The 24,144-nt window shown below is 34.7% G+C and overlaps 1 protein-coding gene across 1 annotated transcript in view; it reads left to right on the forward strand.

The window, feature by feature from the left end:
* Positions 1–439: 439 nt before the first annotated feature.
* The window catches only part of LOC144856007 (transcription elongation factor SPT6-like), an 85,553-nt gene continuing 61,848 nt past the window's right edge, over positions 440–24,144 (forward strand). The window contains exons 1-2 of the mRNA XM_078713984.1: positions 440–452; positions 773–982. Coding sequence (XP_078570110.1) covers positions 980–982 — 3 coding nt within the window. The 5' untranslated portion in view covers positions 440–452; positions 773–979. The remainder of the gene's footprint in view (positions 453–772; positions 983–24,144) is intronic.

Consider the following 24,144-nt stretch of genomic DNA (forward strand, 5'->3'; position numbering starts at 1 on the left):
GAGTTAAATGAAGTAGATATTGAAAAACTCAAAGAAGACTTCAAGTAAAAAGCCTCATGTGGTGTTATGGCAGAGTCCAGGTTAGTTCAAACATTTATTTTGGGATTACCTTACTTTACTACAAGTATTTAGACTATATTGCTTTGTATAATAATACTATACAAATAATTTTTAATGCAGTTGCTGATGTCTATTCACAGTCCACTCCCCCAATAAGGACACAAGACATTTCTGGAAAAGCAGACATAACAGGCAGACCAAGAATGTCCAGTATTAACATAGTTGGCTAAATAATAAAATTAGTAATATTTTTTTCTTGGTGTTTTAGAAGGTCACGGGACATTCAGCAATGTATTCGTGAACTGGAAACTGAGGAGCAGATAACGCCTATCAATGTGGAACTCATTGAGGATAATGTTGCTTTAATCTTCAGACCTCAAAATATTGCAGAGGTATTGTAAAACTTTGTTTGGTCCTTATGAGATTACTTATTTCCACATGGTACCACTTTCCTACAATGAGTAAATATATTGTGCTGTATTGTGAAATGATAAAGGTGTTGCTGCAAACAAATAAACCTTTAGTTACTTGTATGTTAATGTACAATTTTAAAATCTGTTGCACTTAATTAAGACGTTTCCTTTAAATACTAAGTATTTCACTTAAACTAAGTATGATTGGTGAATACAGCTACTGGATTATAGTCATTGTTGTTGCTATCAAGTATGTAATAAGTTAAGCATCACTTTTAAGTATTACTTGTCGATTACAGAGTGAATTCCGGCAATACCCTTTACAACTGCATCAAGCTATCTCCATAGCAGGAAGTACGGTGGTAGCTTCCCAGGACAAGAAATTGGTGTCAAAGTGCGTCTTTATAATGGGTTGATGGGATTCATTCCAACAAAAGCAATTAGTGATAAACACATTTATCAGGAATTTATTTACTGTGTGAACGAGGTTGGAGTGTATATAAACCATGCTCTTGAGCAGTTTGTGTGCGGCCTGGGCCCAAGAAAATCAAGCGCAATTATTAAGGTATGCATGTATTCTCTATAAAAATATTTTTTTCAATGGTATCTACTCATGTTATGCTAGATATGATTTTATATTTATTTTATTTACTGTTTAATTTGACAGATATTAAGACAAGAAAACCAAAGACTTGAACTGATACGGCGATTGAAACCAAGGATGGAAGACGTAACACTGATGCCAGACGGTTATCGTTATCGGCAACAGATATGTAGTTCACTCAACGCTTTACTTCACTGGTTCAAGGAAGATTTCAGGGCTCCTATACCAGGTAGGTACTCACAATCTTGGGCTATATTTACAATTTATTAATTAAACATTTGGCATATATTCCCAAGAGTAGACATGGGAAGTGAACACAGAAGCTGGAACCTCAATTTCGTATGTTGCTTCTATATTTTAGGGGGTTGAGAGAAATGTTACCAGCAAAATAACTACAATACAAAAGATGATTGTTCCTTTGCTTTGTTTAATAAAACTAAATCATGTTTTTCTTGTTTTAGAAGGAAGGTGTGATCCAGGACATTCAGTAATGTATCAGTGAACTGGAAACTGAGCAGCAGATAACGCCTATCAATGTGGAACTCATTGAGGATAATGTTGCTATGATTTTTCAGACTCCAAATCTTGCAGAGGTATTGTAAAACTTTTTTGTGGTCATTATGAGATGGTACCACTTTCCTACAATAAGTAAATGTGTTGTGCTGTATTGATGGATGATAAAGATGTTGCTTCAAAAAAATTAACTTTACTGATTTACCAATTATTAAGGTATGCCTACCAGATACAGAATGCATGTATTCTCTATAAAATACTTTGTTGAATTATATCTACTCCTATTATGCTAAATATTATTTTATATTTATTTTATTTACGGTTTTAATTTGACAGATATTGAAACAAGAAAACCAAAGACTTGAGAACCAGATTCAGCTTGGCCAAGTAATACAAATTGCTTGTTGACGTCCATGTGGTGAGGAACTTGATAATGCCAACGAAGTGCGTAAAGAGGATACTGGTCTGTGTCCATTCCGTTTACAGGATGACTTTCCTGAACTAAATGAGGTACTTAAGACATTACTTATTAAACAAATATTTGTGCAAAATATCTACATAAATTATTACTATAGTATGAGAGGAAAAAATATGGTCTATCAAGCATTTCACTCGGATACTAATCTTCCCTTGCATGTTGTGCAGTGTCCATGTATTCTGTGTGTTTTTCTTTGTCTAATTTTATTCATTTGATTTTGTTCAGGTGTGGAGTCATTTTGACGGTGGCAACTGCCCAGTACAACCAATCGGTGTCAAGTGCATCTTGATAATGGGTTGATGGGATTCAAAAGCAAGTAGTGATAAACATGTTAAAAACCCAGAAGATAGAGTGAAGGTAGGTTTAACAAAAGTGCCATTTGTCTTTAAATTAGTATTTAAAGCAATCCTTTTGCTATTCAAATATATTAGCTCTGCTAACTTTTCTGGCTGTTTTACTTTATCATTTTGATTTAGCTTTTCGCTTGTTTTTTTTGTATCTCCATTGAGATCCAGCCACTGATACCCACAGCATTGTCATTTTTTCAGTAATTTGCCTTTGGATTTATTTATAATATTAATATATAACTTCATTGTTTTTTTTTATAGGTAAACATGACCTTCCATTGTAGAGTGACTAATATAGATTTTGATTTACGGTAGATCTAACTAGCAGAAGCTCAGGCCTCTTTGATAGCAAAGGAGAATGGGTGCCACAGAAAGACAAACAACCATGATGCAGCAGATGAGGCCATAAGAAAGAGGACAGAAAGCTTAACCAATCAAGTGAGTTTACAGTGTGTAATGAAGTGGTTGCTCCACCAAACAGGAAAATTAAATGGGAAATTAAATGTAGAATATGCTCTGGTATTGATCCATCCATGGTACTTACCATAATCTAAGTTGTAAAATATAGATTTAGCCTACATCATACAAGCTTTGGTTATTACTTCGGTGTGCAAAATCCGGAGCATCTGAGGTGCATGCTGAGTTAAAAATAATCACTAACCTGTGAGATGCATTTAAGATAATAACTGTAATAATACAATGTTTTAATGAAAAATATCAACCTATTTTTCAGAATTGCATGATGGAACAATTGTAGTTGTGTAAGACGCCACAGAATATGTAACACTGATGTCAGACGGTTATCACTACTGGCAACAGATACATAGTTCACTCAACGCTTTACTTTGCTGGTTCAAGGAAGATTTCAGGGATCCCATACCAGGTAGGTACTCACAATCTTGGCTATATTTACAATTTATTAATTAAACATTTGGCGTATATAGCCCAACACAAAGTGAAACGTTCATCATAGCTACTTTTATATCAGTTAATCAGGGGATGTGGTAACCACCTGTGATATTAAGGTCCCCTGATGTGGCTGTTTGTGCCAATAAAATAAATGAAATGTATTCCTACAATGATGCCAAAAAAATAATTTATTAATGTTTACAGTACTGAGGTGTATGTGGAGGTACTCAACAATACATGTGTACACTGGAGACATACAATTGGGCACATAAGATGGCAGTAGATGCTTTAGAGTATGAGTCAGCTGTGGACGCTAATCCTGTCACTGTTTTGAATGATATTCTTGTTAATCCTGAGAAGCTATGAGATTTAGATTTAGATGCTTTTGCAGATGAGTTAAAATGACAGGTAATGAACGTTATGTTTATTACTTGTAACAGTTGTAGTCTTAACTTTGTAGCACTTACAGTACATGGATGGAAACTCACCTACTATAAAGTTATTCTTCCTACCATTTTACATAAATATGTCATAAATATTTAATTTGTTTGGTTTATTAGAACTATGGAAAAAAAAAGAATCCTTTGTACTTTATTCCAAGACGTGACCCTTGAAGAACGATTCCAGATGTTGACCAAGGAAACACCAGCCACATTTTATATTGGTAAGCTACAGTGAAAAATGTGTTATTAATCATCCTCTATTCAACTGGAAATTTGAAGAAAGAATGTCAACTTATTAGGTATAACAAATTTACAAAAAGCAGACAAAAGTCTGAAAATGTTGTATTACAAAGATTGAAACATTAAAAATGACTGATCAAAAGTAGACAAATTCACAGCAAAACTACACATAAAATGTAAACATACAGAAAGTCATAAAACATCCCCCCCCCCCCCCCCCATTTAAATATAACATTGCAAGGTTATTGAATTACTTATTTAATTTTATTTGTTTGCAGGAAAATTGGTGCTAGCGCAAGTAATACAAAGTCGTTGTCCACGTGGTGATGAACTCAATAATGCCAATGCAGTGTGTAAAAATGATACTGGTCTGTGGCAGTGTCCATTCTGTTGGATGACTTTCCTGATCTAAGTGAGGTGCTTACATTACAATATTTAACAAATATTAATTTTGTGCAAAGTATCTGCATAACTCATCTGTAGCAGAGAAGTACTTGGCTAATAGTAATAATATTTTGGACCAGAGGTTATCGTCTGTCTTGACGGGATTGGGCCATATATATCTACATAAATTATTATTGTAGTATTAGACGAAAAATTATGGTCTATCATCTCCAGCTCGGATACTAATCTTCCCTTGCACATTGGGCAGTGTCCATGTAATCAGTGTGTTTTTCTTTGTCAGGTTAATAATTTTATTCATTTGATTTTGTGTAGGTATGGAGTCATTTTGACGGTGGTAACTGCCCAGGACAACCAATCCGTGTCAAGTGAGTCTTGATAATAGGTTGATGGGATTCATTCCAACAAAAGCAATTAGTGATAAACAGAAGTTAGAGTGAAGGTAGGTTTAAAAAAACTACCATTTGTCTTTTAATTAGTTAGTAAAGTAATCCTTTTGCTATTTAAATAAAATTCTTGGTTGAGGCGACTTTTTCTCATTCTCACAGATTTCCTCATCTTATCGTTACAATTTAATTAATTATATTATTAATATATAGCTTCATTGTTTTTTTTTAAAGGTGAACATGACCTTACATTGTAGAGTGACTAAGATGATAGATTTACGGTAGATCTAACAAGCAGAAGCTCATACCTCCAGGATAGCAAACGAGAATGGGTGCCACAGAAAGATGTTTCTACAAGCATGCAGCAGATGAGGCAGTAAATATTTGTTCTTCACAGCTTATATTAAGCGTGTTACTGTTCATCCATCATTTTACAACATTGCCTTCAAACAGGCAGAGAATCTTCTGGTGAATATGGACCAAAGAGAGGCTATTATAAAGCCAAGTAGCAAGTAAAACAACCACTTCCAGCTCTCAACAACATCAACTTAAACTTGCTTCTTTTTTTCAACTTCATTTAATTGTCCGCTATGGGAAAATAGAATGCAGTTACATGCATTTATGATATTTCAACTATGAAATAGGAGAAGCTAATCAAAGCCTAGACACTGTCAGATCTGTTCCAAGCTACGATTATTACTACGCTTTGATGTGCAAAATCCGGAGCAAGTATGCATCAGGTGCATGCTTAGTTAAAAAATAATCACCAACCTATGAGATGCATTTAAGATAATGATTGTAATATTACAATGTTTTAAATTGCAGAATTGCATGATGGAACAAAATGTAGTTGTAGTTTGAAAGATGCCATAGCTACCTACTAGAAATTGTCCAACCAGTTGTGATGAAGATGAAGCCTTCAATGCTGAAATGCAAGTGTTCTTTGATGGTTACGTACACAACATAAGTACGTTCAAGTACGTAACGGATCCAATTTATTTTACATTTGATGTCTGAGTATTATGATGACGTCAATGATGGAACATTGCAACTTTTATAAACTCTACTGAGTTTAAAGGTACATTTTGAAAGCTTTTTTTCAGCCTTACATATTTTATTTTTTGACAAAGGTCAAGGTCCGATGAAGAAGGTCGGTCCCCAACCAGACATGAAAAGTCATAACAAATTAAAATTTTAAAAATGTAATTATAATTATTTAAGCATGACAAAGCAGCTTCGTTGTATTATGTTTCCAGGGGGCGGATCCAGGAGAGTGGAACTTGGGTTGCATGCTCCAACATTTGACAGCTAAAATGACATTATGAACTACTTTTTGATATTAATATGTTTGGTGCTCCGCCGTTTAATAATACTTAATATTTTGTTTTTGTGATTTATCTTTTAGGGGCACAACCTGAAACTTGCAGAAAATGTTGGAAATGATGTTGAGGTTGAAGGTAAAAGTTGGGACGGTGTGACATTGACTGATATAATGCTGTACAACATCTCAACTGCCCTAGCAGAGTCTGCTCATTATTTCGAAACCTAAAACTTTATGTCAAGGCAGATGAGGCGGTTGGCTTGTCTGGAGTTTTGAATTTTCACACAGCTCATGTAATTTATATTACTAATTATATTTAATAAATCTTTGCTTCATCTATTTTTTCCCTCTCGCTATGGCCCTGTATATACAACATACACTAGATAATTGTTTTTGTTATACTTGTCTTGTACATTTTGTACCTAATTGATATTTTTTTAATTAATACTTGATACACAGGGAAATTACTATGTTGATCTTGGAAAAGTTGCTTTTAAAACTACTGAAATTTGGATTGCTACCAACATACACACAAACAGAATAATATCTTCTTTCATTTTTACCTGGTTTTGTTTACCATATGAATATGAAATTTAAAAAAAAAGTATAACTAACTAATTAATTCAGTATCATATCGTGTGAATCCATCTGAATGATTAAGCTGATTTATTCCCCCATGGTTGAGATCAGAAACCGATTGGGATGATAGTTCTGGAACAATGATTTGGTGTTATAAAAGTGTCCATATACCGTTGTAAACACATCATCTTAATGTATTTGTGAAAGACCGAACTTGTAAGAGGCAGTTCCAATGTTTTTAAAGCAGCATGTTCTGATTTGCAAAAGTCTGTCACCTCTGGTGAAAAGTGTTCTGAGGTGAACAGTACCACAGGAGATTAAAAAATTGTATTACCTTTTTTGGAAATTAATCCAGTGTAGATTGCATTGGTCAATGATCACAGGTTTTTTTTTTTACTTTTTAGCCTCATTAAAGGACTATTTATGTATTTGTCACCTAGGGGACTGTTTTAGTCTCTTTGGTATAATGGTTCTTTTGAAGATTGTACTAGTTAAATCTTGTAATAATTGTGGTGGGTGGGTAGAGTACCCTCTTCTTGTGCCGTATTTCACCATTGGCCAGTCCAAGGGTCGGATTCGCGAGTTGAGTATGCGTAGGCCCAGCAATTGGCTGTAATGTATAGTTTTTTTTTTCTCAAACAATTAAAAGTTTGTGCATATACTGTCATGCATGTTCAGCCTTAAACTATATGTAATTCTTCTGCATGGCTGTGCAATCAGTTTATCGTTAAAATACCTCATTATAATCATTTTCAATTGAATTTACAGGTAATGATATTTTGGAAAATTTCATATCAGTTGAGGTCTTTCTACCCAACTGTGGTCTCCCTTTTCGTCTTGACGACCAAAAATGGCGCATTATCTATCCTACAACCTAGACTGACAATGACATCCAAAACTTTTGTAATTTAACACTTTCTCTTTACCTCTTGTTACATGGTGACCCAGAATCTATTTTACACTTTGCCCTTCTTGCTGAACATTTCCTTTAGAACGTTTCACCTCCTGCAGCTTGTTCACATTTAAGCTTAGAGTCATTCCAGCAGATTGATGCATCATCAATTCATAAGAACTTGCTATTGTCATAGCTTTCTAAACTGTTAGTTCATTCATTCCTTTTTTCTAAACAAGCTTTTTCGGGTGAGCAGCAGTGCATTCCTGAATCAATAGATCTCTTGCAATGGGTGCTGGAGTCGGCCTGTCTTTCCATTTAGCTGTAAACGATGCCACAGTTTCTGCTTGGACCATTTTACAGAATTTTTGATGTTCATACGGTTCATTTATTTTCGTTGTAAAATAGAATAGTTTTGTGATTGCCCTTTCATACTCATTTTGTTGCATTGGTGTAGACTTGTTGCAATCTCATCCCTTCAGCATGCAATAATACTGCTTCTTTTTTATTATCTGCTTCCCCTGGTCCTAATTAAATACATTACTGCCACTGTGTAGGTTGTGTGGTTGGCCCCGTGTCCATGTTTAACTTAGGTAGGCCTACGTCCTTGGTAAACGTGGTTAAAACTGTCATTTCCTATGTATAAAATAGACTGTTTATCCTTGATTATTTGGTGTTACAACATCACCACAACTACGTTCCTCTTCATTACAGAGGGCACTATACTACTTTTAGTCTTCTGTACAAGAGAATGAATTGAATTCTTCTGAAGCTTTAATTCTTCTGGAAGGCTTATTCTACTGTAAACATTTTTTGTCAAGAATGGAACATGTACAATTTCAGAGTGTAAATTATTCTTTGAAATTTAGTTCAAACTGGATCACAGAGATTTGGGGTTTTTTTCTGTCCGATTGGCCCCTTAAAGGTTCTTAGTAATATATACAAGCAGATTAATTTTTTCCGCCACATCCTATTATGCAATTAACCAATAAATTTAAGGCCCGAGCATCTGCCAACACCAGGCTACAGTAAGTTAAGATTTTTTAAAGGTTATCAACACCATAGTGATGAAAACAAAAACGAGTAGTAAATTTAGTCATTATAAAAATTAGAAAAATAAAACTGTTTGTTTTTGTTTAAATGAGGTCGTTAAATTTCCTTTATATTTAAAATAACTGTATTTGGTTGGAATTTAGAAAATTATTGATAAATTGAATGAATTATTGCTGATACGGGTTTGATTATAATGATGTTAAAAGAATGGAGGACTCCAAATGTGAGGCAAAATAAACGTTGTCTATTTTATCTATCTAAAGAAGATACTGTATATTTGAATGGATATCAACACTACTATGAGTAACAGGAGATATAACAACACAGACAAGGGAGTGAAGATGAATATTGTATCTAAACTGTTGTATATAAAATAAATGATATGAAAAGTAGTGTGTTTTTTTTATATATATTATATAACGGTCTGAGCTGTGCAGAAACTCATCTTGTAAAATACATTCCAACAGACGTTTTATTCAGACGAGAAAGAATCATATGGGCAGTACGCCAAATTTAAATGTTTGCAAAAATGTCTCTGCTTGGCCATTTGTTCTGGGGTGATTTGGCGATGATGTAGTATACCATTTGCTTGAATGAAATCTGTGAATTCTTCTGACTTAAATTGAGGACCGTTGTCCGAAACAACTTGTCTGGGAATACCAATTCGCAATTTCTCAATAGTAAGTAATAGCTGTGGTGGTAGACCTCGTTGGATAATGTTTGGCCACTATAATTAAGAACATTGAATTCATGAACGACCTGCAAAATCTATATAATGGTCACTCCCAAGGGATTTTTTTTCTCTTTCATAAGTTTCATGTCAATTTAACAATTTGCCTTGATATGATTATTAATACTGTCATTGGCTTGATTTTCATAATTCATGTATAATAGCGTTTTATAAAGTGTTTTTTAGAAGAGGCGTTTCTTGGGTGTAATATAGTACCAAGTATTTCCAAATAAATACTCCCTAGATATTAAAAGAAAAATATAACATTTATATTCAAGTAAATACGGTCTGACAAATAAAATACTTGTAACCAATCAAAAATGCGAACGCTAATCCATGGCTACAACCAATCAAAAACGCGGAATCAATCCACGGCTACAACAACCAATCACAAACGACTTGCTCCTGAGGCTAAAATTTTGACCAAATTGGACTCGCTCAACTCCCCGTGTCAGTTGTTCATTAGACAACAATTCACATTGAGATTCTTGATTATATTACAGTATGCATGTTTAAATGAGAATAGGCCTACATGAATAGAAGATAAAATATGACATCGTTACATAAACTAAAAATAGTTGAGAAGGACAATAATGATGAATAACTGCCGTTTCAACTGTACCGTAATCCGTATCTTTCTACCTCGAAATCAGACAATCAGACCCAAGACTGAGGGGTTTCTGTTTTTGACATTTTCTCCTTCTATTCTGCATTATGTTCTCAGCAAATGCTATTGATATTTTCCAAATTTCGTATACCAAACAGCAGAATAATCTTGTCTTTCCTATGGAACTCCAAAACCAATCAAATAGGTGAAATTTTAATTAAAGAGGAGGCCCCGACAATCCCATTTGGGTATACCTGAATGTTCCATAGATGGCGCTATACCAAATACGAGATCTCATGGTAACAATTCCAATAACTTTATAATTGTTTTATTATTTTAACAAAAACCTTTAAACAAATTGATTGTTTTGATATTAAATTCGATAATTAAAGCCTTTTGAACGTTGTACATTTTCAAAATAAAAGACTCAACTCCATACGCTACATAGTCATAGGAATAGTTGGACACAAACACGGATTCTAATCCATTCAATGTCGAAACTCTCTCTATTATATGGCTCTGATACAAAATAGACGCGCGCGCCCTCAGCTTGCGAATTCTTTGACACAAAAATGGCTTCTAATTTTCAATGTCGTAACTCTTTATATATTATTATGGCTCTCACACATTTTTGTATGCACGTGTATATGTTTAAATTATCTTTATGTGATTCAACGATCTTTTTTATTGGATCATCATAATGTGTGCGTTACGGTTTACTAATTTTCGTTGCTATATAAATGCGTGTTTAAAACCGCCGCGTCTTCTTCAATATTGTAAACGTTATAATAGGCTATCTTCTATTTAGTATTACTGTACGTCGATTTAGTATTAAATTTGAAATAAGATGAGTCGAAAACTTCGATTGTGAGTAACACGCACCTTTGTTTTTTTTACATTTTTCTTTTTTGTTAAAAAGTCAGCCTAATTATTCATTAGTCGTTTTAATCAAATTTTGTTAACAAACCAAAACAACGAAGATAGGTCGCCTAGCCTAGGCTAGTCAGGTAATTCAGTCAGGCTACACCACAGATCAGAGAGCCGGGTCAAGTGTAGGAACCGTCTCGGGCGCGCAAAGTCAGATTGGCCCCACGTCAAGTACAAGTCGACACCCCGGGTCAAGTCAGCTCCTCGTTAATAACGCGGCTCAAGTCAACTCGGTATCAATTTCTTTTTAATTCTTGACGATTCGGCCTAGGCCTAGGCTAGGCCTAATTTTACTCAAGTCAAAACAAGCGATTGTTAATATTAATAAACATTTTTTGAATTTTTAGGTTTTTGAACTAGGCTAGGCCTACAGTAGCCTAGGCCTAGGCCTATACTTTATTAATATTGCCAATCAATGTTATTAATAAAATAAATTACTAAAAATGTAATTTTATATAGGCCTATAGGGCCTATCTATATGCAAGTATTTATATTTAGAAAACTTGTTTTTTCGTGAATTTGCCAAACAGCCAACAGAGGGCGTAATTTGTTGACATCGTTCGCATAGCTAACTAAGCCGAAAACCCTATTTTTCCTATTCTTTCTAAGTGCATGGAGAAAACTGCTTTTTTAACATTTGATTTGTACTGTACCTGTAAAATGTTTATCGTTAGTTCTGATACTATGTTGAAGCTATGGTGTCGTACTTTCAGACTATGTTGTATTCAAAAAATAAATGTTTAGTGATTGGAACTCATGAATTTACATATTTATACCCCATTCCAGCAAAAAAACAGCAGATTCCTTACGGTTTTTAGATGATTTTGGTTTTAACTAGGCCATATACATGGCTACAGTCGTGTGCTCAAGTTAGTGTTTACCGACTAACCGAACGACATAGTGAGCTGTAGAGTCGCGATGCACGCAACTAAATATTAATTCATCATAACTATGAACAGCGTCCTCGTACAACTTAGTTCTTTTAACATAGTAGTCTTAAATTGGCTTTCTAACCATGTAAAAATGTTTTTGATTGTTCAGGGTGAAACTTGCGAGTATTTGATTACTGAACACCATATTTTGGGGAATTTCGTGTGAAGTTGTTATAAGCCTGTGTTTGATGCCAAAATATGACTATATTTTTCTTATTTACATTATTACATTACAATTCTTTCATTAAAGATGTATTGTCCCTTTGTCAAATTCCAAAAAAATAAAAAATAAAAGATTTCGAAAAAAAGTGGGTCATTTTGAAGTATCATAATAGTTATTAACTTTCACCAAAAATTAGTCGAAAAAAAAATCATTTAACTGAAATACAGACGTTTTTTGGTTCAAAAAATAACTTTGACTTCCAGTCAAAGTTTTCAATCAAAACATACCTCATAATGCAACGCGCTTATTTGGCTACTCTGTATGCATACTCATAAAACTTCCTCGCGATCTGTGTGAAAACACCTTCTCAACCGTTAAGAGTTGTAAACAATCCTAATTAGCATCATGCATAATGTATACTCGTGGTTTGAAATCTTTGTTTACTTTCGCTCGCGACGATTTTCCAGACGAAATGTAATCAAATTAATTTAGCTTTTAATTACGTAAAATTGTTGTTTTTGACTCAAATTTTCGACTTAAAGTGAATAACTTTAATATTACTTTGATATGGCCAATTTAAATTTAGAATATTTTGACCTTCATTTTTTTGTGTTTCAAGGGACAATACATCTTTAATCTTAATAATAATAATTAAAATTGTTTGCGCCAAAACAACAAAATAATACTCCCTAAATAGTCTATAGTGTATGCAAAATTTCCATCCATTGGATTCAACATAGTTGGATTGGTGATTGGTTATTCCATTATATCATGGGGTACAATAAAATATTGTTGTATATCAATACAGTTTAATTTACAGTACATTGGTATTATTTCTAGAAACAATTCTGGTAACCAATAATCAAATTATAAATACTGTTGATTACTTACTACAAATTTGATCCCACATGAAGTCTAATGAATTTGTAAAAGCCCAAACATATTCTGCACTAATGCAATACAAACAGTTAAAGCCCCCTTCCCTACGTTTTTTAGATCTAATTTAAGATCACAAACTATATTTAATGTAAAAATAATACTATATGGTCCTATTGCGATAACTTTTTTCGTCTTTAAACGGTTAAAAATGTGAAAAATAAGTCGATTCTAATAATTATAGCGGCCCGCTATAAATCCCAAAATGCATTGCGCGCGAATTGATATTTTTGTTTTTCACCTGTAATTCACCCACTTTTCGATCGATCGTGAGGCCAAAACAAATGGAAGACTCCTAACTTTTCAGCGAAAATACCGGGTTTTCCCCAATTTGTATCAACGGAGTCTGGCAAAAATAGAAAGACAATTAATGCAGCAACTATACAACGTCAGGCTAGGTATATAGCTAGCGTACGATGTTCGTACGTTACCGATGTTTACCAGCTAGGCCTACAAAACTAAGCCTAGCTAGGCTAGGCCTAAGACCGTCCACGAGAGGTCGATCGCCGCGAGCTACTTAGGTAGTGCATTGTTTCTCACTTTTTATCATAATTTACCATAAAACGTACATTTAAGACAAGGAATGACATGGTTTAATGTTTTTAAAGTGATATATATGTATTATTTTCCAAAAAACGTCCAAAATTGCAGGGAAGGGGTCTTTAAAGTGGGTATTCCACAGTATTTTTTGTGACGGATATCACACTTTAGAAAGTTTGAAATTGCTATATCTAGTAAAGGAATCTATGAAAACATTTAATTTTTGGTCGAATTATTGCTTATATATTGCCGTTTAAGTAGGTATAAAAAAAAGTGTAAAAAATATTTTAATGTGACTGTAAACGCCGAATATGTTCATTTCATGGAAACTACATGATAACGACATGACTTTTGACAGCATATTAAATATAAATTCTGCGCTGTTTCTACAATTATTAATTAGTCCTTCATATATCACATATTTAGATAATATCCTAAAAAATTTTTTTATTGATAATTTATTGTATATAAGTGATTATCTGTGTCACAGAGATTACATTTATAAACATCACGGACATTACAATTGGACCTAAGAAACAACTATAATAGATAAAAACAAAAAAAAGTCCAGCTAACCTAGAATTCATAAGCCTATGTTCAAAATTTGTTTAGTTGGTAATTAAACAAGGGTAAATCCCCAAAATTAAGATCGTCAGCCTTGGAATCCAATTTTTGGAATCCGATTCTTAGAATCGTAGGCTATCTAAGTTACCATTTTCACTTTAAGTACTTGACTTTATTATGAAATTAATAAATTAATTCAATTTTCTAAAAGTTAAAACCCATCAAAAATCATAAAAGTACATCTAATAAACGTACCTTTTAGGATTTTTTGTTTAAAAACAATATATAGGTAATGTTCAATGTTTTCTTTATATTTATTTGTAAAATCTGTGACATGTAATGTCTGTGACAACATGTTATTCAGTGAAAATTATTAGTGTTTTAAGGTTTTCGTATCTAAATTAACTATATAAAAAACTAAAAAAAATGTACTAAAAATGTCACAGAATTACAACAAGACAGGAATTATGAAATTAATATTTAAAGGAAATATCCATCACAAATCATAAAAAGTACATAATAAACATATCTAACTAAAATTATTTAGGATTGCTTTACTACAGTAAATAGAAACTTGATATTATTTATGATTTGTCAAGTGTCAAATATATTCAATATTTAGGAAAATGTATTTTTGAAAAATGTATAAATGAATCTGTATTCACAGCCACTTACACACAATCATTACATTTTTTTGATGTTTCATGCGCGTACATGCCTACTATAGCACTTTTATTGAAATTTAATAGGATATTTATATGTGACGCACATTAATAGGATCTGATCATATTGATTGAAGTTTAATTTGTTTCACTCATATTCTGTTTTTATTTTTAACAGATTGCAGGCCGAGGCCGCAAATTTTTTGCGGGGCGGGTCCTACCGCCCTACCCGCCCTAACGGTAGAGTTGCCCGGATAGAAGAGGAAGTAGCAGTTGGGCAACGTGGTTGTCGCCGGTTTCATCCGTATGGCCGAAATGCAAGAGGTCGTTGTCACTCCCCACTACGTGTTGAAATACCACCACCACCACCTCCACCACATCATCATTCTCCACCACAACCACAACATCATACACCGCCTCAGCGACGACGTACACGACAATGCACTCCACCATCTTCACCTACATCATCAACTTGTTCGTCGTCTGAGTGTTTGTTTCGCCCACCTGATCGCTCGCCTTTCAATGCAGAGAAGGAACGACGAAAGGCAATAGCGAATTGGCATCAGATGTGCATGGCAGGTGGGCACTTTGATATGCTGGGCAATGCTAGTCCGAGATCCGATGATGGTGGGCCTGCGGTTGCTGCAGTGGCTGTGCCAGTGGTGGTGCTGGGTATGCCAGTGGTGGTGTTGGATATGCCGGTTTTGGTGCCGGAGTTGCATGTGCAGGCTGTGCCGGATCCACCGGTTGTGCTGGATCCGCCGGCTGTACATGTGGCGGATGTGCCTGCTGTGGCGGCTGCAGTGTACAGAACTCGATCGGGAAGAATAAGTCGGCGACCGGTAAGATATTCACCATGTTAGTTTTTTTTTCTTATTATTTTATTAACATTTTTCTGGTTTTTTCAGGATGCACACCCCAATTTTTATTTAGCCCTGTTTTAATACACACTGGTACATTTGCTAAAAGGTAGATATTATTATTAAAGAAAAAAAAATACACACAAAAATGGTCATAAGAATTTAAGTCGCCACAGTTGTTATCAGGCCATCTAGGCAATGTAAACACAGATGTTATTTTAAATTTTTCTTAGATAAATGGAATTAGCTGTTTTAAAAAAACTGCAAAACACACACAAGAAAATACATAAAAACAATTTTATGAAAACACTCATGATTTTTATCAATAACTGTAATACTGTAGGAAGGATCCATTCTTTATATCAGTAATTACCAATGCAAGGAGTAAAAATGTTTGGTTGTAAGGTTGATGCACAGTCAATCAAGTTCACTAAAAAGAAAACCACTGGGCCATAAATTTCTTCTTTTGACTCAATGACATGACTGTATGCTAGTCGACTATCCACACTTTTTGAATATTGTTTTTTTCCACCTAAATACACAATAGCACGCTTTTCGCGCACCCATTCAAAATTGATGTACTGCTTTTAAAAATTGGATGTACATAAAATATTACATATTACAAACTTCACGTCGCTTACAAGATTGTGAGCTTGCCTTGTTTATCATATCCAGTACACTACCACATGTCTTTTATTATGATGTTTGCATATTATTGTATTCTATTATCAATAAATTATAACATCCTAGTTATCAAAAGAGCCTTGTTTTGATTTTGACTAACACTAACGGCCTTAAAAGGAGGCGTGTATTTTTACCTCACTCTTACGGTGCCACTCTTTGGCACAAAGCTCAAAGTGTAAAAACAATATGAATTTCCCTTTCTGTGGATAGGTTGCAATTTCTCATCTGTTTGCCGTATTGATCATATTAGAGGGACACAGCAGCAAACTTTTGCTTTTCTTATGGCTATTTCATTTTGCGATGGTGTTGGCAGCTGGCAAAGCCAGTCTTCCATGCTCTCCATATTACAGATTCCTTTTGATTGCTTCAGTTCATTCCCACCAGCAAAATAACTATTGTAGGCCAAAAGTGTTTCTAATTACATTTTAATTCTCTTTTATAATTTAATTAAATTTTATTAGCTATAGCCTAATTAATGTTTCATGAAAGTTAGGCTGCAGCCTATCCTATCTTTTAATTATTATGAACATGCTGTCTAGTCTTTATATATAAAACCAAACGTTCACAAAGTCTGCATTCGAGTGTTTCTTTTTTCGGTAATCTGTAAATCTACCTGAAGAATGATCTGCTTAGCGTTAGGCTTGATAAGCAACCTTTATTAATATTCAGACACACACACCATTAGGGATGGAGGAGAAAAACAAAACAAAAGGCGCCAACAACAATACTGTAGATTACAGTGAGTAACTACTGTACTTTCTTTGCCATTTTTTTTCCCCTCTTTGTCGTACACATGCATTTCAAAGCTTGTTTGCAGTATGAATGGCCGGCGGATAGATTGAGCTTTCAATATTTAAAATGTTATTGTTTACCTTCTGTATGTCTTTGTTGTCCAAACCGGCAACACTTACCTCTTCGTCTATCTTGGCAACTCTACGACTCATTTGGTTTTTTCACAATCCTCTATATCTCTAATCAAATCAAGGAATGACGAAAGGAAAGATTGAAAAAGTGAAACTTGTCAGTTGTCATCCATTTGTTTAGTTGATCCTCCATGCTGTAATACTTTTAAAAATTTATTCTTCAATAGATTTTATGGATTTTAAACCGTAGGGATCATCATCTGATTTTTTTTTTCTCCCCACCGTCATGTTTTGAGGTTTTTACTCCTTGTGGTGGTTTCTTTGATATGTCAGTATGTAGAGCAGCAACATGACGGTCGCTATTACAACTTGAACATTTGAATGATTGCTTGCAATTTTTCGCCATGTGTTAAAATGATGCACAGCATTTGAAACAAATATCTTGGTCCTTGATAAAGGCCTTCCTTTCTTTAAAGGATTTCAAAAGAAACGGCCTGCAATCCATCAACGGGTGCGGTCGTCTGTGTATAAAGCATATCTCACCTGGATTTTTATCTTATGGACTCTGACAAAGTTTCTTGCACTGCTTTTAGGAGATTGAGCATGATGTGAATCTAATTTTACAGTTTTGTTGACGGTAAAACTTGGGTCATTCTGCATTTGGTTTCTAACTTCAAATGGAAGGAATGTTCGGTCTTATATTGTGTGCCTTTAGTCATCCATCTTTCTTGCAGGTTGTATGGTAATTTTTGCACTATGGGGTGTTCACCCATAAAGCTGAATCCAAGTGTAACAGTCCTGGAAAACATCCTTCAATTTGTACTTCCAACATAAGGTGGCTGAATTGTCAAAGCTTCTCCTTTTCTCTTATATTATTCTTGGGGAAGTTTTCTACACATTTAATTATGTCCTGTTCAATTACCACTGAAGCACCGTATGTCTTATCCAATATTTCCCATGACATCTTAAGTCCAGCAGTTAGGTCATAAATATGAATAAAGCGTATCGGTACCACAAGCTGCAAGGATACTCCTTGAAATCTAATCATTAAGTCCAACTCTTGAGGGGCAGTTACACTCAGATCCTTTATGACTCTTTTTAGTAATTGTTTCCATCCCCTGTATTTGCATGGCTGGTCATTAAATCTCAGCAGACCAGTACTTATTAATTCCTTTCTCATTAAGTGACGGGAGAGTTCGTCAACTGCTGGATTTGTCTGACGAAGTTAGTTTCTCGATGGTATCGTGATTTTGTATTTCTTTGTGGAAAATATTCTTTGTAATAGTTTTGTACTTCTTGTTCCATTTGTTGGTTGTTTTTTTGAATTTAAGAAAAACACACAGACGATGAAGGTGAAGATGGTGGAGTGTTTACGTCTTCATCGTTGAGGCTGAAACCGGCGACAACCACATTGTTCAACTACTACTTCCTCATCTACCCAGGCAACTCTACCTTTAGGACGGTGTGATCCGCCTCGCAAGAAATTTGCGGCCTCGGCCTGCAATCTGTTAAAAATAAAAACAGAATATAAGTGAAACAAATTAAACTTAAATTAATATGGATGTTGTGGCTGTGAATACTGTTGTCTTGTTCGGGATTGTTGTAGTCTGCTTAATCGAAGTTACCGTTTACATGGTTGTTGTCTCGTGCGTCTTAACTATCTGTTTGGTGGTGTTTGTGGTCTGGGTGGTGAATGATGTTGTGGTTGTGGTGGTGCATGATGCTGTGATCTTCGCCTTCGTGGTGGATGTGATAGTGGTTGTATTAGAACACGTAGTGGGAAGCGATAACATAACAACCTCCTGCATTTCAGCCATAAGGATGAAACCGGCGACAACCATGTTGTCCGACTACTACCTTCTCATCTACCCAGGCAACTCTACCGTTGGGACGGTATGATCCGCCTCGCAAGAAATTTGCGGCCTCGGCCTGCAATCTGTTAAAAATAAAAACAGAATATGAGTGAAACAAATTAAACTTAAATTAATATGGATGTTGTGGCTGTGAATACTGTTGTCTTGTTCGGGATTGTTGTAGTCTGCTTAATCGAAGTTACCGTTTACATGGTTGTTGTCTCGTGCGTCTTAACTATCTGTTTGGTGGTGAATGATGTTGTGGTTGTGGTGGTGCATGATGCTGTGCTCTTCGTATGATCCGCCTCGCAAGAAATTTGCGGCCTCGGCCTGCAATCTGTTAAAAATAAAAACAGAATATGAGTGAAACAAATTAAACTTAAATTAATATGATATCCGTCACAAAAAATACTGTGGAATACCCCTTTAACTGTTTGTATTGCATTAGTGCAGAATATGTTTGGGGTTTTACAAATGCATTAGACTTCATGTGGGATCAAATTTGCAGTAAGTAATCAACAGTATTTATAATTCGATTATTGGTTACCAGAATTGTTTCTAGAAATAACGTACTGTAAATTAAACTGTATTGATATACAACAATATTTTATTGTACCCCATGATATAATGGAATAACCAATCACCAATCCAACTATGTTGAATCCAATGGACGGAAATTTTGCATACACTATAGACTATTTAGGGAGTATTATTTTGTTGTTTTGACGCAAACAATTTTAATTAAGATTAACTAGAGGGTGAGCTCGCTTCGCTCGCTCCCCCTCTAGGAAGTGTAGACGATGGTTCTCGGAATGATAATGTTCTTCTTTTACGTTTTCTGTCGGTTACCATTATTGAAAATGCTTGACATTCGTAAAACTAAACTATTCTGTTTCACAGTGTCTTAGATGATTAATAACATTTTAAAGTATAGTCTTTATTACAGTATTTGGTAGGGTCCTTATAGGGCGGAGGTGGGGAGGCGGAGTTCATTTGAGGGAGGGGCTTATTCGAGGGATATATGTTAAATTTTTTAGTTTTAATAATATGGTAACATTTATAATCAAATGAAATCCTCTATCTAATAGATATGAAAAGTGGTAAAAAAGAATAACAAATGCTTGGTAAATTGTAGATAACAGTGCGATGAATTCTACTACAAATAGTATAATTGTGTTATATAAATGTGGATGGGATGGACGTTTATTAGATAGTTGGGTTGGCCGGGGGGGGGGGGGGTGTGATTATTATTCAAAGTGATGTTTTATTGGAGAGGCGTTTATTCCAATAAATATCCTAATAAGTATTAATACATTATTTAATTTAAACATCTTTTGAAACTAACTGCCGTGACAGAGTGGGCCGTTTCGGCCCAAGAAAGAAGACATTACGGCTTGCAACATGGGCAGACATCTCGGTCCTAACAGGACACAGATAGCCTACAGTTATTCCTGCCAGCTTACTTAATAAAACTCAGCTATCGGGATTTCACTCAATTAATGTCTTATCATCAAATCTCCATGTAATTTTATAATACTATTCCCCACAATATATTCTTTATGGTGTATATTTAATTTGATCAATTTGCAGTATAATTGTTATTTTTTAACTACTGTACCTTTCACACGCGCGGTCCGTTCCTAAAATAAACAAAAAATGGCTATTTAATTAATTAATTAATTTAATTTTGGATTTATATAGCGCTTTTCCAAGTGACCAAAGCGCTGTACAATAGAAAATAATAATAATATAATAAACATTGACTATGACTAATGGCCAACTTAAGCTCCAGTCCTATTATAGTATCTGTTTTTTTCTTCCGTCTTCCAAAGGGACACTGTATTGATTGATGGAAAGTGCCTGTTTCCAGTCACCTTTATATTAGGGTCAAATCTATTATTTTAACTGCTCCCTTGTGTATAAAAGAGAGAAAATAGTTGAAACCATGTTGCTGCAAGGTGAACTTATCATAAACCCGGAAAGTTTTCTCCATGCACTTAGAAAGAATAGGAACAATAGGGTTTTCGGCTTAGTTAGCTATGCGAACGATGTCAACAAATTACGCCCTCTGTTGGCTGTTTGGCAAATTCACGAAAAAACAAGTTTTCTAAATATAAATTACATTTTTATTTTAGTAATTTATTTTATTAATAACATTGATTGGCAATATTAATAATCACTTGTTTTGACTTGAGTAAAATTAGGCCTCTGTGGTGTAGCCTGACTGAATTACCTGACTAGCCTAGGCTAGGCGGCCTAGGCCTATATGTATCTTCGTTGTTTTGGTTGTTAACAAAATTTGATTAAAACGACTAATGAATAATTAGGTAGCCTGACTTTTTAACAAAAAAAGAAAAATGTAAAAAAACAAAGGTGCGTGTTACTCACAATCAAAGTTTTCGACTCATCTTATTTCAAATTAGATCGACGTATTTAATATAATTTTAATAGGGGCCTAGTCTCTAGATACGGATATAAACGTTCACAATATTGAAGAAGACGCGGCGGTTTTAAACACGCATTTATATAGCAACGAAAATTAGTGAACCGTAACGCACACATTATGATGATCCAATAAAAAAGATTGTTGAATCACATAAAGATAACTTAAACATATACACGTGCATACAAAAAATGTGTGACGTTCGTAACTCTCTACAGAGCCATATAAAGAGTTACGACATTGAAAATTAGAAGCCATTTTTGTGGCAAAGAATTCGCAAGCTGAGGGCGCGCGCGTCTATTTTGTATCAGAGCCATATATAGAGAGAGTTTCGACATTGAATGGATTAGAATCTGTGTTTGTGTCCAACTATTCCTATGTAGCGTATGGAGTTGAGTCTTTTGTTTTGAAAATGTATAACGTTTAAAAGGCTTTAATTATCGAATTTAATATAAAAACAATCAATTTGTTTAAAGGTTTTTGTTAAAATAATATAAAAATTATAAAGTATACTGCGAAGTGTTACCATGAGATCTCGTATTTGGTATAGCGCCATCTATGGAACATTCAGGTATACCCAAATGGGATTGTCGGGGCCTTCTCTTTAATTAAAATTTCACCTATTTGATCGGTTTTGGAGTTCCATAGGAAAGACAAGATTATTCTGCTGTTTGGTATACGAAATTTGGAAAATATCAATAGCATTTGTGAACATAATGCAGAATAGAAGGAGAAAATGTCAAAAACAGAAACCCCTCAGTCTTGGGTCTGATTGTCTGATTTTGAGGTAGAAAGATACGGTACAGTTGAAACGGCAGTTATTCATCATTATTGTCCTTCTCAACTGTTTTTAGTTTATGTAACGATGTCATATTTTATCTTCTATTCATGTAGGCCTATTCTCATTTAAACATGCATACTGTAATATAATCAAGAATCTCAATGTGAATTGTTGTCTAATTATGAACAACTGACACGGGGAGTTGAGCGAGTCCAATTTGGTCAAAATTTTAGCCTCAGGAGCAAGTCGTTTGTGATTGGTTGTTGTAGCTGTGGATTGATTCCGCGTTTTTGATTGGTTGTAGCCATGGATTTAAGCGTTCACATTTTTGATTGGTTACAAGTATTTTATTTGTCCGACCGTATTTACTTGAATATAAATGTTATATTTTTCTTTTAATATCTAGGGAGTATTTATTTGGAAATACTTGGTACTATATTACACCCAAGAAACGCCTCCCCTAAAAAACACTTTATAAAACGCTATTATACATGAATTATGAAAATCAAGCCAATGACAGTATTAATAATCATATCAAGGCAAATTGAATAAAATTCAGGGCTTCTGTCTGCAATCTGTTAAAAATAGAAACAGATTATAATAAATGAGTGAAACAAATTAAACTTTAATGTCTTTGTTGTCTCATGTCCACCCATCGCAATACACAGGTCTATATAATGTACAGGTATGTATGTAATGATGATACCACAACTGGTTGGTGGAGCATATCTGTTTTTACAATACTTGCGTCGTCGTCTCTTTGCATGATTGTCTATATAAAGCAACCAATGCAAAACGCATGCTTTTCTATGTTCGCCACAATGCACAGTTATGTATGTAAATTTCCTTGATGCAGCAAACGGAAAACTCTTGGTGTTCTGCTTTATCTGTACAGGGCCATACAGATTTAATATTTCAGTTAAAATTTTTATAAGAATACTTGCGTGTTTGTCTTTTTTTGGTTCTTTTGATGGTGGCATGATTTTTTATTATTTTGTCTTTTCATTCGTGTCCACCCCTCGCAATGCACACGTCTATATAAAGCAACCAATGAAAAACGCATGCTTTTATATGTTCTGCGCAATGCACAGGCATGTATTTAAATTTAAAATCTGTATTCTGTCTGTTGTTTGTGGTCTGAGTTGCAAATGATGTTGTGGTGGTGAATGATGTTGTGTTTATGGTGGTGAATGATGATGTGGTATACGTCTTTGTGGTGATATTGGAAGACGTAGTGGGGAATGATGGCACTTGTACTTCGGCCATAATTATTATTCTTCCCGATCGAGTTCTGTACACTGCAGCTGCTACAGCAGGCACAGACTCCACTGGAACAGGCGGCACATGCACATCCGGCACCACCACCGGCACCACCACCGGCACATCCGGCACCACCACCGGCACAGCCATTGCAACTATGTCTTAATTGTTTTCTGACAGACGATGATGTTTTTGTCATGTTGGTACTCGAATACGTAGAGGCAACCCCTTGCACTTCGACCAAAAGTATGAAACCGGCGACAAACTATCTCTTCGTCTATCCTATCTTTTTTTGAAATTTTTCAATTTCAGTATTGACATATGAAGAATGGATCTTGTTTTTCTCAGCTTTAACTTTTACAGAGGCATGGCCAGTTTTACACTTGCCTACTTGCTTTCCTCTAAAAAATATGCACCAAGTTCTCACCCGCTATATTGATCATTTAGTAGCTAGCATTCTGTTGTTATTTTCCCATTTCGTATGTCACTGTGATGCAAGTGGAGGTGCATACAGTAGCCTGACTTTAAATCTTTCCTGATGAGTTCTTTCCTTACACAAGTAAGAACCCATGTTTTGTGCTATTATATGGGCACAAATGCAGTATACCCTTGGGTTTTTGCATTCTTTGTTTGATCTTGAGCATTTCTTAATTGCTCTTTGACGTTGGACCTGATATTCAGCCGCTAGCTTTGGTTCTG

Source organism: Antedon bifida, chromosome 11 (genome assembly GCF_963402885.1).
Source record: "Antedon bifida chromosome 11, ecAntBifi1.1, whole genome shotgun sequence".
NCBI lineage: Eukaryota > Metazoa > Echinodermata > Crinoidea > Comatulida > Antedonidae > Antedon > Antedon bifida.